This window comes from Miniopterus natalensis, chromosome 18 (genome assembly GCF_054644295.1).
Source record: "Miniopterus natalensis isolate mMinNat1 chromosome 18, mMinNat1.hap1, whole genome shotgun sequence".
In the NCBI taxonomy this organism is placed as follows: Eukaryota; Metazoa; Chordata; class Mammalia; order Chiroptera; family Miniopteridae; genus Miniopterus; species Miniopterus natalensis.
In genome coordinates this window covers 2001855-2019443 of record NC_142098.1, presented here as the reverse complement: position 1 = coordinate 2019443, position 17589 = coordinate 2001855, and the positions used below count along the sequence as shown (strand labels likewise).

The window sequence follows — 17589 nt, the reverse complement described above, 5'->3', positions numbered from 1 at the left end:
CCATACTCAGAGAAGACTGTGAAAGAGAGACTCTTTCAGAAGCAAGTTTCCGGGGAATCTTTTGGGAGGCATGGGAACAAACCTTTTTTCTGTACATCTGAGCCTTAAATTTGGAAAGCAGAACCGAGATGGAGTACAGACTGCGGTTAGTTTGATGCAGGTCTGCCCTGCAGAGCAGGCTGTGGGATGGTGCTCTGTGCCCCTTGGAGACCCTGTGGGGCTTGCAGGTGTGGAGTGGAAGGCGTGCCTTGTCCCAGCATTAGGACTCGGAGGTGCACGTTGACTGCACCAAGCAAGAAGTCGGGAAAGAATATTGGCTCCTTTCTAACTCTCTTGGGCCTGACTTGGCAGCATGGTTGCTTATCTGAGTGTGATGCGTGTGCCAGAACTGTATCATTTTCTTCCTGAGGGCTGGAGAAATTTAAGGGGAGTAGAAGCAACACAGACTTAGAAAAACCAGCTCCAAGAAAAAGTAAAAGGGCCAATTTTACACATCAGACTGTTAAAATCTTTACATTTTGAATGTTTTTAAAGCATTCACCAGTTTTTGAATTAATCTTCTTGGGAATTGACAACCAGATGAAAAGTTATGTAGGCGAGGTCCAGAAGGGTCCCTAGTATTGGAGTTTGGGGTGCACCAGCCTCTTCCATGTGGATGTGTTCTTGTCCACCAGCCTAGAAGCTCTCCAAACCCCATCCTTTGGGGTTTTTATGGTGTGATTGATTAAATCATTGGCTACTGGTGCTGGTGATTAATTCGACCTCCAGACCCTCTCATCTTTTGGGGGTGGGAACCTGGGGCTGTAATCACTTGGTTCTCCTACTAACCAGCCCTTATCCTTAGGGCTTTTCCAAAAGTCACCTCATTAACACAAACTTAGGTGTTTTTGAAAGGGCTAGTTAAGAATAACGAAGGACATCTTTATCTCTTGTCACCTCGAAATTACAAGGGTTTTAAGAGCTCCTGCCAGGAAGGCCAAAAATATAGTTATTACAAATCAAATGCCACACAGGTCCAACAAAGCTAAATACCTGACAGACACCCTGCCAGCAATTATTTGCTTTGGTTTCCTGTTTTCCCCCTTATCATTTTCGTGGATGCTGCTGTACCTTTTGGAAATTTTTTATTTTTTTATATATATCTTTATTGATTTCAGAGAGAGGAAAGGAGAGAGACAGATAGACAGAAACATCAATGATGAGAGTCATTGATTGAGCCCACAACCCAGGCATGTGCCCTGACTGGGAATCGAACCCTGATCACCTGGATCCTAGGTCGACGCTCAACCGCTGAGCCACGCCCGGCCGGGCGCTTTTGGAAATTTTTATCAGAAGTGTAATTGATTTAGTTCCTTGGGAGACTAGAGTTTTCTTTGATGTGCCCAGCTTTCTAGGACCTTGATTGAAGTAAGTGGGGCCCGAGACTACAGATGGGCACATCCCGAGTCAGACTCATCGCCCCAGTACATACCCTGCACCTTACAGAGGGTGGGGCCTCTGAGCTGGACTTGTGTAATCTGAGCTGGTAGACACTGCACACGTGCACGCTGCAGGCTCAGGCTCAGAGGGCTGGGTCCATCATCAGGGGGGGTCGTGCCGAGAGAAGGTGACGTGTTCCCATTTTCTTGCAAAGTGCGCCCACGCCAGCCAGCCGCCCCCCCCCCCCCCCACTTGTGTGGAAAGGTGACTGTAACCAAGAAAGATTTGCTAGTGAAGCTCAGGCCTGGGGCTGGCAAGGCGAAATTTGAGGAATTTCATGTGTATCTGAAGCTGTTCCTCAGCAGTCTCATTTTCCCTAAAAAGGGGTTATGCAGAGCAGAACAGTCAGGAGCATAAGAAGTGTGACATTTCAGCAGGAGTGTAAAAAGTATCACTTGTGCACCAGCCACTGGTGATTCATAGGGACTTGAGGAGATTGTTGTAAATTTTCTTCCTGTCTGGCAATGTGTGCAGTTGGTGTGGTCCTGACCTTTCCCTTGGCCCCTGCCACCCCCACCTCTTCCAGAACGCACCAGTGTCAGGGAAATGTATGTTGGAAAGCATTTTCCTATTCTCTGAATCCTCTTTCTCTGCAAAGTTATGTTTGTTTTTTGTTTTTTCTTGAGGCCAGACTTTCTTTTCTTTAGGAACTAGTGAACCAAAGGATGCTAGGCCTGGAGTGGATGGAAGCAGGGGAGGGAGAAAGCAAGATGACTTTTCTTGGTGGAAACGGTTGCAGAAGGTTTGTGCGCGTCCGAGCACCAGACCCAGATGGCCTGTTCAAGGAATCAGCCACAGATGCGCCCTGGCTTTGTGCACTTCTGCTTGTTTTGGAGCAAGCTGATTCAAAGATTCTGAGAAATGAATCTCATTTATGAAAACATGGAGATTTCCATCTGAATTTGAAAAGACTGGAAACGATGGCTCCAAAGCAGAGGTCTGTATGTATGTTCTGCTTCTCCCAGGCTCTGGTGAGCTGCAGCTTGTGTGTGTTTTCATCCACTGGGCAGGGTCCTTCCACCACACACATGGGCCACATGGTGGACTGTGAGGGGGCGGGTTTGGACAACTTCTGTCAAAACGTCAGAAAAAAATAGACATTTTCATGAAGGAGCCGCCTTCATTAACCGTGAGATGTGTTCTCTTCTTCCACAGGGGGAGTTCCCCTGGGATGACAAGGATTTCTGCAGTCTGGCTGTTTTGGGGCAGGTGTTGCCATGGGATTTTTCTACTTCTATTTTCGAGATCCTGGGAAAGAAATCACCTGGAAGCACTTTGTGCAGTATTACCTGGCGAGAGGTCTGGTGAGGGGACTTCACAGTCTGTATACCAGGAAGGGTGCAGTGCCTATGGTTGTGTGTCCATGTGCATGGCCTGTGAGCTGCGTCCTGAGCAGCCCAGCCTTGGGCACAGACACCTCCTTGCTGTGTGGAGGTCTCTCAGCGTCATGGCCTGACTTGGTTTTTCATTAGCTTTTGCTTCTAAGACTTTGCTCTGTTTATCTGTTTCCCATCTTACATTTCATCTCATACCTGATATAGGGCTTCTCTCTCAGTGCATACCTGCCCTGCGGGGTGCCCTGGGCTTGGTGTCACACCAGCACAGCCCTCCTTGGCTTGTCCTCCAGGTCCTGAGGTCAGGTGACATGCTGCTGAGCTGTTCAGGCTTGAGTGTAACCTTATGAAAGAGCAAACGACTGGCCACTGTAGCTCCATCACACACTGTTGAGATCTGGACTAGCTCTTGTGTGATGGTGGCTGTTGGAAACCATTGTTTTCTGCCAGGGTCTGTGGCTAGGTCTTTGTTGTCTGCCCACACATCTGCCCTCTGTGTGGGGTTGGGGGAGGGCTGCTGCAGCCCCTTCCAAAGTGAGGACTTGCCATCCGCAGGTGCAGCTGTGAGGAGGAGCAAGGCAGGCCCTCCTGTACTTGCATTTAGTCAAGATTCTAGCGTTTCCTCGAGGGCTGACATGCTGACAGTAACATGCTTGTTCTGAAATACAGCCTGGAGCTCTTAAGGGCGAAGTGTTCACTCCCTAGCTCATCTAATACAGCCCTGTGCGCATGTCCTGTGGTGCTTGGTGGGAGGCAGCCTCGCCTGGTTCAGTGAGACCAAGTACCTGAATCTGTTCAGAGGATCTTCATGTGAGCTGGAAAAGCTTAGCATGTGAATATGAGTGGCCCCAGCCCTTTCTGAATGGTTCCTAGGAGATCACCTGCTACTGCCTTAGGGTATCACAGAAATAAGTTGACATGCACAGTCACCCTTGAGCTTCAAATGCATTTCTAGGTCATGGCCTGGAACAGACATTCTTTAATAGAGAGCCTATTTGGGAATAAAAGGCTGCAGTATCCCAAAGCTTCAGGAGCAATCTTTGCTTTTATACACTGTTGTTGTGTTTTTAGAAATGTAAATGTAATACTTGCTTCCTGCAAAAAATACTTGGGAAGTCAACGTATAAAGAAGGAAATCACCATCTCAGGCTCAGGTTGGCCTGTTATTGGGGTCTGCCGGCCTGTACTGAATGCATATGCTCACTCTTTTATACTTGGCGTCCCTAACTTCCCTGTTTCCAGTGGTGCACTCAGGTGCACTGCCTTGGAGAGAGCACGTCAGCTGGGCCGTGACCCCGGGTGAAAGGCGGCAGCATGGCGCGGTGCTCTCGTCTCTGTGGTGCCCGGCGGCTTTGTCTGCTTTCTGTGCTGTGTGTTATGGGTTAGTACAGTCAGGGTTCTGTGGGGCGAGAGCCGTATTGCTGTGTCGTAAGGTGCCCACTTACCCCATCACACAACCTTAGACCTTCATTTAGTTTCCAAAAGGAGCCGTGTTTAGCAATTGCAGATCCTGTTAGAGCTAACGCGTGGAGTGGCACAACCCTTAGGTGTGTCCTTGAATTGCTTCCCAGAGGGGCTTTGCTCCCAGACAGCTGAGTACAGAGGTCACAGCAGCTTGTGGGCCATTCGGGCTGCATCTTCATTCTCATTGACGCCACTCTCCTGTGGTCTCTGCAGCCGGGGGGTGAGTGTGTTACTGAATTGGCTCTGGGTGGAAGACTTCCCTGTGTCATTAGTAGAAGACTTTCATTCCTGGTCTTTTTGGGTTTTAGAGCTGGTGTGGAATCTTAGTACTCAGATGTCTCAAATTCTAATTCCTTTTCCTGAATTGGTTCCTGTTTATTAAAATGAAAATAGATTCATACCCCAGGCTAAAACTGTTAATGCCAGTAGGAAAACAAAACTCAGATGTGTTCTGAGAGTGTTAGCTGTCTCTTGGTACATTTCAGTGTATGTAGGGAGCATGTCTGAGGCCCATGGTTGGCTGCTAGGTGTCTTGTTCAGCACCTCAGCTGTTCTGATTGGGTTTCTCTTCTTTCCTAGGTGGATCTGCTGGAAATCGTGAACAAACAGTTTGTGCATGTTATTCTTGCCCCTGGGTCGTCATCTGAGGTGAGGGGTGGGTTCAAGACTGATTCTGGGTCTAGATTTTTTTTTTAACATGCTTTTATTGATTTTAGGGAGAGGGATAGAGAGATGGACACATTGATGAGAGAGAAACATGGATCAGCTGCCTCCTGCACATCCCCTGCTCTGGGGATGGAGCCCACATCCCAGGCATGTGCCCTGACCAGGAATCAAACCGGGATCCTCTTGGTTCATGGGTGGTCGCTGAACCATTGAGCCACAGGTGTAGGTTTTTTTAAATGTAAAGTGTAGTTTTGTATTTTTCAGAGAAATGCCTCTTTGGTTTTGCCAGCTAATAGCAACCTGTGTTCATGTGACTGTTTATCTCGCTGACATTCTTTCAAGTAGACAGGAGCCCCGTATGACCCTGTACCGGGGACTGAATTTGCCAAGTCATATTTGAGAACCCCTAGGCAAGGTTTATGAGGCGAGAAGACTAAAAAGGCAAAAAGAAGGGACAAAGGCAGAATTTTATATTTTTATCTAAAACCTAAGGCCTGTGGTTTGTCGGCCAGAACAGAGGACACTTTTTCTGTTAGTGGACTTACCTGCAGAACTAGGCTCGACTTTGTAGAAAGTGGACTTGGTGAGAGAGGCAGTGGCTGTGGGGAGGGGCATCTTATGCCGCTCCAGTCTTGCTTCTACAGAGGTTTATGTGGTTTAACATTGGCAGCATTGACACCTTTGAGTGGAACCTGGAGACTGCTCCCAGGGAGCTGGGTAATCGATCCCCTCAACCAGACGGCAGTGGCCTACACCAGCAAGAGCGACAGGTGAGTAGACAGAGAGCTCCAGTCAGGGTATCTGGTTCCAGACAGAGAATGGTTTGGAGTGTGCTTTCTTGAAGCATACCACAGGCATCTGCTGTGATGAGAGTCATTGATTGGTTGCCTCCTGCACGCTAATATTTTAATATCTGTAGTAAGAAAATAGATTTATTAGCTCTGTTTTTATTGAGGAAAGAATTAATCGGAACCATGTAGTCAGGCAGCCTTAAAAAAGTGGTACATTAGGCTGGGCATGGCTTAGCTGTGAGGAGGCCATGCTGGGTCTGCTGGGGTGGCTGCCCTCCCTACCCCACAGGCCAACCCTGGGCAAAGATGGGCAGACCCACATGCATGGATGAGAGCCTTCAGAATTGGGGGAAGGTTTGATACCATGGACAGACTTCTAACACTTTTCTTTTTTGTTAATCCTCACCTAAGGATATTTTTTCCATTGATTTTTAGAGAAAATGGGAGGGGAGGGAGGAGATACATATATAGAGAGAGAAGCATAAATGTAAGAGATACACATCAACTGGTTGCCACCTGCACGTGCCCCAGCCAGGGCTGGGGATCGAACCTCCAACCCAGGTACATGCCTTTGATTGGGAATCGAACCCTTGACCCTTCGGTATGTGGGCCGACTCTCTTACCACTGAGACACACCGGCCAGAGCAGGCTTTGACGAATTTTTAAAGAAACCACTCCCTTTGTGTGGCAAAAACAGTTCCAGAGTCATCGACTCTCCGTGGCCTGAAGGTTAATATTTATGGCCTTTCTCCTGATGAGTGGTTTTCTTGGGTTTTCTAGCTCTTTCTTGCGAAGCCTGGTGCCTGCCCTTCTCCTGGTTGGCATCCTCTATGCTTCAAGGAGGGGCTCGATGGGAGCTGGGCGTGGTGGGCAAGGAGGGGGCCTCTTCAGTGTTGGCAAGACCACAGCAGAGATCTTAAAGAACCACCTCGACATGCGGTTTGCAGACGTGGCTGGTTGTGAAGAAGCCAAGTTGGAGATTTTGGAGTTTGTGAATTTCCTCAAGAATCCCAAGCAGTACCAGAACTTAGGAGCCAAAATTCCAAAGGTATGGATTTCAGAAAAGATGGTACTACTCCAGCTCCAAGTCAAAGCCAGAGGTCCCTATGGTCCAGGGTTCATAGGTAGTTGACAACTTAGCCTTTTGTGATGATGTATTTTACTAATCACATTAGAGAGTGGAAATAGCATTTGCAGAGTAGAATACTGGAAATCCTCTCACCTGATTGACCTGAGACCACAGAGTTAATTTTTTTAAACTATAAGATAGTGGGGTCACAGGAGCAACGCACACCTGTCATTGGTGTGTTTATTTATTTTAAAAAATATATCTTTATTGCCCGACTGGGCGTGGCTCAGCGGTTGAGCGTTGACCTGGGATCCAGGCAATTGGGGTTCAATTCCTGGTCAGGGCACATGCCCGGGTTGTGGGCTCGATCAATGACTCTCTCATCATTGATGTTTCTCTCTCTCTCTCTCCCCTCTCCTTTCCTCTCTCTGAAATCAATAAAGATATATTTAAATATTTAAATATATTTATATATATATATCTTTATTGATTTCAGAAAGAAGGAAGAGGGAGAGAGAGAGAGAAACATCAATGATGAGAGAGTCATTGATCAGCTGTCTCCTGCACTCCCCCAACTGGGGATCGAGCCTGCAACCCCGGCATGTGCCCTGACCGGGAATCGAACCTCGATCTCCTGGATCCTAGGTGGACACTCAACCGCTGAGCCAAGTCTGGCTGGGCTGGTGTGTTTATTTTTAACTTAAATGTATGTCTTTCTGTGAGTTTGGTCCCAGTGGTCATGGTTCTTTGTTGAATGTCCTGCATAAACCATGAGTTGGTCACAGTTTTGTTTCTCTGAATTGCAGTAAGGACTTAGAAGCCATCTGAGTGCAGAATCTGTGTTCTCATGACTTTTTCTTACTCATTTAGTGTTTTTCACCTGCTCAATTTGACAGCTTTTTTTTTTTTTTTTTTAGCAATAAGCCTTCAAGTTAGCTTTTGAAGAAACAATTTTCTTTACTCTTCTTGTACTAGTTTACATAATAACAACTTACATAACTAAAACAAGTACAACTCAAATAAACAGGTTTGGCATCAGATGCAGCTGCTTCTTGGAAAGCCCAGGACCAGCAGGTGTGGTGTGGGCATGGGCATGGGCATGGCTCAGGGTGTCCTTCAGTGGAAACTGAGCCTCATCCATTCTGGTTGCTGGCTTTGTCTCCTGGTGCCTCTTTGTGTCATGGACCCTTTGAGGGCTGGACAGAAACTGAATCCTTTCTCCAGAAAGAGTTGCATCTCATAAGAAGTTGATTCACAGATCTTTCAGGTTGTCTTGGGCTCTGGGCCAGGCTACAAGCTTTACTGTGGACAGCGCTCACCAGAGACCTTTGAGCAGCCCCAGCTCACCCCAGTTGGGCACCACTGTCAACGTGAGATTAGAGGGCAGGCGGTGACATTTTTTTTTATAGTATGGTTAGTGTTGGGTGGAAAGCATGTGGGTGTGACAGGTGCAGAGGCCACCTTGTGCTCCTGTTGGAGCTTTGCCTGCAGGGAGCCCAGCTGCTGAACACCTTCGCTTTACCTTCAGCTCTTGCAATGGGCACTTCTGTTTGCTTTCAGGATTTCTTTCAGGTGTTTGTATTGACTGGGGAAAACGGGTATGATGAAGGGAGTGGGTGGAGCAGCCAGGCAACTGAGATAGTCCTCTCACCTGCAGGTGGTACCACCCCCCAGCCAGGCTGGGTTCGAGGGAGGGTCTCCCAGTTGGTGCTGAGGACACCAGGACCCAGGTGGCTGTCAGCCCTTCCCAGCGGGAAGTACAAGGACCCCCTGAAATGTCCTGCAGTGAATGTGGGCATATTCCCTGATTCACTGCCTGTTGTCTAAAAGAGTCTGCTCTGCCTGGGTCACATGACCGGCAGGGATGGAGAATTAAGAACATCCATGTGGTGGGCTGTGCTGCATCTGAATCCCACATTTGTGGTCACAGGGATATGGGGTGCCAGTGCCTTGTTACAGGTTTAAGTTCTGTGGCTCCCTCCACCTCACCTGTATGTGAGTATTTTTTTGTTCTTAAAGACTCAAAACCCTGGTGGTCTCTCTTTTGAAATAATTAGATATTAACTCACACCTCTGACCAGAATGGAGCAATATAAGCTCCCCCCCTTTAATATCTTCTCAATTCTCAGGCAGAATGGTAAGTCATAAGAGGAACACAGGTGTGTTACAAGAGCATGAATTAGTGATTTTAATCTTTAAGTGAGATAGAGAAAGGCAAGTCGTAGACCAGGAAACATGGGTGCCCCACAGAGGTGCTGCCTTCACAGCTGAAGAAACGCTCATCGAGTCCAGAAAGCTAGTGAACCTGATGAGCTCACGGTGGCCTGAGATCTGGGGGGGCAGAGGTGTTGAAGGAAAACCTCAGCCTACAAGAGCAGTACCTCTTCAGATGGGATTCTTGTTTGTCACTCCTTTCCTCTGGGTGCCTGTCTCCTTGAAGAACCAGGTGTCATCTTTGTGTTTCAGGGAGTCGTGCTCACTGGTCCTCCCTGTAGCGCAGGACACTTCTTGCCAAAGTGACTGCTGGGGAGGCTAGTGTGCCCTTCGTCACCGTGGATGGGTCGGAGTTCCTGGAGATGTCTGTTGATGCTGGGGCAGCAAGCGTAGGGGGATGTGCTCTCGTCCTTGAGTCGGACGTCCCTGGGGCGGGCGGGGCCCTGGTGGTGAGCACAGAGCGAGCCGCAGATGAGTGAGGCCCGCCCAGGAAGGCAGAGGAGAGGGCTCACTCCTTCCACCCACAGCAGAATGCTCTTCGTGTGCACTTCTGTTTCAGGTGTGGGACGTGTTTGCTATGGCCCAAAGAAATGCTCCTTGTGTCTTGTTTGTTGATGTGAGGCCGTGGGCACTTTAGAGGCCAGAGCTCGAGCAGAACACCCTGAATCAGGTACTTGTGGAGACGGATGGTGAGTGGACACAGCTGCTGAGAGCAGGCACCTCTGCCCTCACGTGACCTCCTCTAGCCTTTCATTTTGTAAACAGCTCCCTGGGTGAGAACCCTGATTATTCTGTTTCTAAGGAAGGCTGCTCCAAGGCAGACAGTGGAGAAAGCTGTGGTAGATCACCCCAGGTCCCCAGTGCTCACAGTAGGACCAGGGGGCTTATGCTCCCTGCCCTGCACTAGCAGGAGGGGCACTGGGGATGAGGCGCCTGCGACTCTGGGGAGGTGGGCCAGCCGTAGCACAGGCGTGGGTGCCCACGGGTGCCCACAGGGTGGGGGAGGCAGCCCATGCTTTTCCCCTCTCAGCCTCCTGTGCTAAGATCTCTCCTTCCTCCCAGTCAAGAGCACTGCTCACTGATTCCACCTAAGTGTGTTTGGGAGCTTGTCAGGCCTGCTGAAGCTCCATGGGAAGTGGCTAGGCACTGATGCCAGTATTTGAATTTGGAGAAGCTTTTGCTGGACGTTTGGCAAGTTTTATGTTCACTTTGGCCTTAAGGCTGTGTTGGGGTCCCTGAGGCCACCCTCGGTTCAGCGGCTTGCTGGGAGGACTCCCAGGATGCCATGGGTCATCCTACTCACATCCATAACTGTTTACAGTGACAGGACACAGCAAAACCAACACAGGGAGAAGGCACAGCTTCCCGTCCTCCCTGCACAGTCTCAGGGCCACTCACTCCCCCAGCAACTAGCGAGGACACAGTGGACTGGAGGTTGGTTGTGTGGCACCTCTACCCAGCCTGGCTCGAATCTCAGCCACCAGGAGGAAGGGAGGTGCTCAGCATAAACACACAGTTTACAAACAGCTTAGGTGTAGCATAGGGAGCCCTTCTTGTCAGGGCATGGCAGGTACTGTCCCCAAATTCCAGGCCCAGAGGCAGGGGGAGCACCTTGTAACAGGCCTTGTCAGGATGAACACTGTGCTAGTTCTTCACAGACCAAAACATCCCCAGAGTCTTTCATTGTCTCTAGGAATCAACGATAATTCATTAGATTTTTTTCTGTTCTGACATGTGGGGGGCTGACTGGACAGAACAGTCGTAGCGGGCACACTGCCTTCCTCCCCCCTCCCGCCTCTGCTGGGCATCCCCCTTCACTCCTGCCTCCCTCATGTGCACCAGTTCCTGGGCCCCGTGAGCCTGCCAGGATCTGGGTGGATGGAGACCTTGGCAGGTGGCCAGGGGCACTGACACGGTAGAGGGTTTCCCTTGGGAGAAACCAGAGGCTGGCAGGAACCAGTGATGAATCAGGATGGGGTCCGCACCTGAGACCAGGCCATGGGGATCCCAGTTACTCGTCTGTGGAGATAGGTCTTAGCTGGAGCAGTGGGGGACAGTGAGAACTGGAGTGTGGGCTGTTTGGTTCCTCCTGTGAACAGTTTGGGAGGGGCTTTCAGAGCCAGTCCTGGGCATGAGGTCTGCCCACCGCTGAGAGGCCACTGCAGTGTGTGCGCAGTGAGCAATAGGAACGGCAGAGCCAGTGTGGGGCTGCTGGGGTGGGCAGGGGCCTAGAAGGACAGATGGATGTGCAGGAGAAGGGCAGTGGGATATACTGTTGGGACCAGAGGGAGAGGAAAGACACCCAGGAAGATGGCTCACCCTCCTCTCGTGTGCCCAGGGTTCGACTCGGCCACCAATGTTGTGGTGCTGGCCAGCACTAACCGCCCCGACATCCTTGACCCTGCCCTGATGTGTCTGGCTGGTTCAGCCTCCAGATTTACATTGGTGAGTGTGGTCGCTGGGTGAGTGTGGTCTTTGTGCTCTTGGTTAAAAGTTTGGTTAGATCATTAGCTGTGTATTTGGATGAAATTTTGATTGAGATTTTGGAGGCACACAAACTCCCTCGGCTGCTGCTGGTTCCTGTTTCTTTGTGATCCACTTTTGGGAATAAACAGACGTGGTTGAGTCTGCAGCCCATACAGGTGGCAGTGAGGTGGCAGAATTGTATTCCTCGTCTCCTTTACGTGCAGTGTGCTAGAAACTGGAGAGATAGTCTGTAAGAGCAGAGTCTGCCCTGCCCCTTTCCTCTGTGGGAACGTCGGTGTCTCTGGACCCATGCTCCCCTGCCGGCATTGTCTTTGCATTGTTGGGTCACAGCCCAGGGGATGGATTTGGTGTTGGCCAGAGACGGATTGCTCAGGAACGTGTTTTAAAGTGTTCAAGAGCCAAATGTGTACAACTTTTGGGTTATTTCTGCCATTGCTCTTGACTCCCATGGCCAGGAAGGTGCTGGAACCCCAGGCTGTCCTTGGGGTTTTGTGAGGTGGTGCAAGTGACTCTGCTGTGGCCGTCTCTTTTTTTGGAAGGCCCCCTGGCATCAAAGGCAGGTGTTCCATCTTCAAGGAGCACCTGCGCCCACTGAAATTAGACAAGAGCCTCAGAATGGAGCCCTTGGCGAGGAAGCTCGCAGCACGCACTCCTGGCTTCACAGGTGAGTGTTGGCTAGGCTGTGCTACTTGCCTTGGAGGGTTGTATGTAATTGGTGTCTGGTCATGCCATTGATCTGTCATGCCCATCTTTGTCTTTAAAACTTTGAATCTGTCGAGACTTAGCAGAAGCCTTGGAATTGATTAGCCCTAAAATGATCTGTACCCATGTGAATTTCTGTTTCAATTCTGTTTAGACTTGATATTTTTTACTGCATTATTCAAACTTATGTCTGAGGACAGACTCCCTGAAGTGAACAGCCAGGCTGCATTTCATGATCTTGGGATTAAGTTCCCAGCCTGGCAGCTCCCTTTGCTTGTCTCTCTTCCTTGTAATTAGAACCCAGGAGCCTGGTCTAGAAAGCTTGTTTTCCTGCCAGAGTAGTTTAAACACCAGGAGTCTAGGGCTTTTCCAGGGTGCTTCCCACCAGCTTCCCACCTACTCAGCAGCCCTTTGGAAGCCTCGTGTTTACTGCAGTGAGCCAGTAGCTTCTAGATTCTTTCCCTGCCACCCCAGAACACATTGCCATGGAACGTTGTCTTCCAGCCACTACAGTAGCTGTCTCCTTAGTGTCCTGCCCAGTGCAGGGCAAGGGCTGGGGTCAGGTGTACACAGGGGCGAGCATTTGTCACTTAAAGGCAATAAGGGGCAACTCCTCACCTGACCAGGCTCGCTTCTGAGGGACTGGTCTGCATCCTGCCCAGAACATGCTTTCTCTTTCATTTTCTCCCTTGGGGCTCTGCTTCACACATCACTTACACACCAAAGTGAAAATACTGGAGTAGACCACCCAGACTTTGTCTTTTTCTCATCGACAACCTTCAACGCAGAAGTGGAGAAGCTGATCTTCGTGTGGAACTCAGGGCCCCTGAACACTCAAAACCATCTTGTAAAAGAACAGAGTGGAGACTCACACTTCTCTACTTTAGAACTTAGTACAGGCTCCAACAAACACCACTGGCTACAGGCACAACCACAGACATAGATCAATAGATGGAAGCCTGTACATGTGCTCAGTTAGTTTTGTCCAGAGTGTGAAGACCCTTCAGTGAGGAAAGAACAGGCTCTTCAACAAATGGGGCTGAGACAACTGGATGTCTACACACAAAAGAATGAAGTTGGACCCTAACACCGTACATAAAAGTTACTTCACTATAAAGCTCTTAGAAGAATATAAGGGGGGAAATCTTTATGATGTTGCTTTGGTAATGGTTTCTTAGATAGTATGCTGAAAACACAAATAACAAATGGAAAAATAAATTGGACTTCTTCAGAATTAAAATATAGCGAGTGAAAGGACAGCCAACAGAGTGAAAGAAAATATTTGTAAATCATGCATCTGATAAGGGTCTGAAATCTCAAGTGTATAAAGAACTTTCACAGCTCAACAACAGAAAGAATCCAGTTTAAAAATGGGCAAATCCCGGCCAGGCGCAGCTCAGCGGTTGAGTGTCGACCTAGGATCCAGGCAGTTGGGGTTTGTTTCCCGGTCAGGGCACATGCCCAGGTTGCAGGCTTGATCCCCAGTCTGGGGTGTGCAGGAGGCAGCCGATCAATGACTCTCATCATTGATGTTTCTATCTCTCTCTCTCTCCCTCTCCTTTCCTCTCTCTGAAATCAATAAAGATATATTTAAAAAATAAATAAAAGTGGGCAAAGAATTGAGTAGACATTTTCTCAAAGATACACAAATGGCCAAAAAGCACATGAGAAGATGCTGAGTGCTGTTAGTCATTAGGAAAGCCCAAATCAGAACCACAGTGAGGTAAACCCCCTCACACCCACCAGGGTGGCTGTAAAAGACCGACAGAAGGAAAAGCTGGCAAGGGTTTGGAGACACGGAGCCTTTCTGTGCTGCCAGTGGGATGTGGAATAGCCTGGGTGTGGAGGTCAGTGTGGTGGTTCTCCAAAGAGTAGCATAGTCACCATGTGCCCTAGTAGCTCCACACCTAGGTATCTACACAGATGTTCATAGCAGCATTATCTGTAATCGCCCTATGTCCATCAACCCATGAATGGATAAACAAGAGGTATATATGTGTAATGGAACATGGATTTTATGTTAAATAAGTTATACCTTAGTAAGTTGTTTAACCAGAAAACTGGTTAAAAACAATGGTCATGACAGAACAGTTCCCGTTTCCTTCACGTGCTCACCTGGTTTCCCTCTGGTCTCTCTGCTGGAGGTTTTCCTGGGACAAAGCACACTGGGCACCAATCTGTCCTTTCCTGGGTCAGGTGCAGCCCTGATCACTGCCTGCCACCGGAGTCCTTCTGTGCAGCAGAAGCACTTTGAGCAGGCCATTGAGAGGGTCATTGGAGGTGAGCAGACATCCCTTGGAGGGGGTACTCACCCTGGGATCCAGTTTACTCTAGTACACAGGAACCTTGGACAGTTTTCCAAACCAGAATTTGGGACTTGGGATCTGCCAGCAACTTTCGTGCTTTTTCTAGAGCTACATTTAGAATCCCAAAGAGATGGGACTTCCGGGGCACTGAATTAGAACCAGGTGCTGGTGCTAAGGTGTGGCCGAGAGGAGCAAGATTTCCTGGACGCTTCCTGCGGGACTGTGCACTACAAGCAGCTGTGTTGTGTGTGCAGGTCCGGGTGTGTGTGTGGGGTCACCGCCTGGCCTCCCATCCTCAGATCAGCCACTTGGAGAACTAGTCAGTTGGGTAAGGGTCTCCTGAGTGCCTTCCCAGGGATGGAGATGAGGGTGTCCACGTGGCTAGCAGCTGTCCGTGGTCCAGCCCCAGGGCTCTGACAACCGCCAGGTGGCTGGTTGGCGATGCTGATCTGTCCTTGCTGAACTTGTTATTGACGTGAGACATGTTTAGAGAAGCAGAATATCAAATAACCCAAGGCCAGCACCCCAGCTTTGCTGGGTGTCCTGGTAGCTCTGGAGAGCTGGCCAGTCATAAAGCCGGGCTCGCCACACGTTTTCTGTCCCTTTGTGCCCTGTCACTTACCTGTCAGCTGGGTTGTAGGAGGCAGTTGGAATCTCTCTTTGTTCCCCCATGACTCAGGCATCACTTCTGTTCAGGCCACAGAAAGCAGCAGCGAATCCCATGGGCTGAAGGTGCCTCCTAAGGCAGCTGCTGTGCAGTGTGGGGACCTTCGGAGCTGGGGGAAGAAGGCAGCAGTGTCTGGTGCAGAGGGGCAGGTACCAGGCTGGGCTGAACACTGCGCGTAGAGCAGACAGGCTTCGGTATGCCCTGGCCCAACAGAGGCTCTGACCACCCCGGACATGCCGAGTGGCCATGTCCAGCTGTCCGTTCCTCCTCTGCCTCTTAACTCCCCGGGAATTTGATTTCGGGCCTGGAGAAGACGCAGGTTCTGTTGCCAAGTGAGAAGATTATGGTAGCCTACCACGAGGCTGGACACATGGTGGTAGGCTGGTTCCTAGAGCATGTGGACCCCCTGCTGAAGGCCAGTCTCCCCGTCGTGTGTCTGTAGTGGGGCTTGGGGCCGCCTCTTCCCTTACTCAACCCTGGGCCCCTGGGCCTGAGTGTTCACTCTGTGGGTGTCTGTGCAGCTGGTGCTCATGTGGGCACCGTACATTCAAGGAGTGTAATGGTACAGAATTTGTCAAAAGATTCCTCGGTGGGTGGATGGGCAGAGGGGAGTATTGGTTCCAGCCACCTGACACCCTAGAAGTTGGATGTTCAGTGCACCTCTCTCCTGAGCTCTGGGCCCAGCCAAATGACTCCTCTAGAACTTCCTCAGGACAGGCAGGATGCAGGGGTTTCCATGTTAACCCTCGGGGTGACCATGTCAGTGTCGGGTCCAGGGGTCTCCTCCCCCACTTGAAAGACCAGCTGGCAGGGCTCTGCGTGGGGCCTGACAAAGGCACCGCCCCACCCGTTGCAGGTGTCCGTCATTCCCCGGGGCAGGGGCCTTGGCTTCGCCTAGTACTTGCCCAGAGAGCAGCACCTGCACGCTCGTGAGCAGCTCTTCGACCGCATGTGCACTATGCTGGCGGGCAGGGTGGCTGAGCAGCTGTTCTCTAGGCAGATCACCACAGGGGCCCAGGATGACTTGAGAAAAGTGACCCAGAGCACCTACGCCCAGGTAAAGGGCAGTGACCCCAGTGGGGGGCTCCACATGGCCAAGTCCTGCCAGGCTCAGCCTTGGCTCCTTGCTGGCTCCCAGGTTGTGCAGTTTGGGATGAGTGAAAAGCTGGGCCAGGTGTCCTTCGATTTCCCAACAAGATGAGGTGCTGATGGAGAAGCCATACAGCGAGGCCACTGTCCAGCTCATTGATGAGGAAGTGCGATGCCTCATCGGCTGCACACACGAGCGGACAATGGACCTTACACGGTGCTGGGAGCAGGTGGACAAGGTGTGTGTGGCTGGGTCCTGGGTGGGGCACACCCGTCCTCCTGGGCAGTTCCTGCTGTCCTGGGAGGGGCCGAATGGATCCCTTCAGAGTGGCCTGATGGGCAGCTGTGGTTTGCAGGTGGGCAGGCCGCTGCTGGAGAGAGGTGCTAGAGAAGGTGGACATGGTGGAGCTGCTGGGCCCCCGGCTCTTCTCAGAGAAGTCCACCTACGAGGAGTCTGTGGAAGGCACTGGCAGCCTGAAGGAGGACATGGCCCTCGCTGAGGGGCTGAAGGGCTGGAACCAGGGGCAGGAGGGGGCGGGGAGCTCCGTGTGCAGGAGAGCCCAGCTTAGGATTCTGCTTCAAAAGCACTTCCAGGATCAGCAGAAAACAAAACTGATAACCGCACGTGGGTGTTTTAGCTAAGGGCTCTCTGAACCTCCCCTTGCTCTGTCCCTAGAGGACAGGGCCCTGGCAGCATGTCTTCCTGGGGGAGCCCCTAGTGCAAGACCCTCCTGGATCTTCAATGAGGTGGGCGGTGGGGCATTTGGTGGGGACAGCACCTCAGATATGAGTGTAGTGCCAGCCACCTTAGTTTTTCCAAGAGAGGAGGCTTTGGCTGCCAGGGAGCACTTATGCCTCCTGGACCTCTGTGGGGGCAGGATCTTTACTTAGAGACTACAGATCCAGGGCACCTATCACTGATGTGTGACCCAAGTAAGCCACCCAGAGTGCAGCACAGCAGGCCCCAGTGGCTTCGGCTGCCGAAAACAGAGCACCCCCTGGTACACGCCCAAGCCCTGGGGACTGCTACAAAGGAGGAGACCCTAATCAGGCCTTAGGATGGGTGATGTTTTAATCCTACTTTCTGTAACTAGCCTGCAGCAGCAAGGATAGACATTGGGAGGAATGCCCAGTGGGTGGGTGGCAGGCTGCCCTTACAGGATTGGGTTTTCTTTTGTTAACCCTCGCCTGAGGATATTTTTTCCCCACTGCTTTTCAGAGAGAGTGGGAGAGAGGGAGAAACATTGATGTGAGAGACATCGATGGGTTGCCTCCAGGGCCAGGGATCAAGCCTGCAACAAGGTACATGCCCTTGGCTGGA

General features: G+C 50.7%; 2 protein-coding genes across 10 annotated transcripts in view; both read left to right on the top strand.

Annotated features, from left to right (window-relative positions):
* The window catches only part of DEF8 (differentially expressed in FDCP 8 homolog), a 37346-nt gene extending 23237 nt beyond the window's left edge, over positions 1-14109 (top strand). For 2 of the 9 annotated variants that reach the window (XR_015716014.1, XR_015716013.1), the window contains exons 13-20: positions 2127-2416; positions 2635-2783; positions 4857-4925; positions 5614-5713; positions 6515-6782; positions 9577-9706; positions 11356-11462; positions 12044-14109. Coding sequence is in view for 2 of the 9 variants with exons in the window: in XM_087827107.1 (XP_087683233.1) it covers positions 2111-2323 (213 nt within the window). In the remaining 7 variants the exon portion in view is untranslated. Of the gene's footprint in view, positions 1-2105; positions 2417-2634; positions 2784-4856; positions 4926-5613; positions 5714-6514; positions 6783-9576; positions 9707-11355; positions 11463-11959 lie in introns of those variants that run through there. The other 7 variants (XR_015716015.1, XR_015716019.1, XR_015716016.1 and 4 more) reach the window with 7 other exon arrangements.
* On the top strand, positions 2697-16987 carry LOC107536529 (mitochondrial inner membrane m-AAA protease component AFG3L1-like). The gene is made up of 14 exons (XM_087827377.1): positions 2697-2783; positions 4857-4925; positions 5682-5713; positions 6515-6782; positions 9299-9406; positions 9655-9706; positions 11356-11479; positions 12044-12168; positions 14403-14486; positions 15192-15328; positions 16078-16255; positions 16377-16485; positions 16625-16792; positions 16945-16987. Exons 1-14 carry the CDS (start codon positions 2697-2699, stop codon positions 16985-16987), a joined length of 1584 nt encoding a protein of 527 aa, XP_087683503.1.
* Positions 16988-17589: the final 602 nt, after the last annotated feature.

Bases quoted from the DNA above. Each gene is read 5' to 3' on its own strand.
- LOC107536529 (XM_087827377.1), top strand. From the start codon at position 2,697: ATGGGATTTTTCTACTTCTATTTTCGAGATCCTGGGAAAGAAATCACC. The intron at 14,487-15,191 runs GTGAGCAGACAT...CCCATGACTCAG, and splicing joins CATTGAGAGGGTCATTGGAG to GCATCACTTCTGTTCAGGCC. The intron at 16,256-16,376 runs GTGGGGGGCTCC...TTTCCCAACAAG, and splicing joins GGTAAAGGGCAGTGACCCCA to ATGAGGTGCTGATGGAGAAG.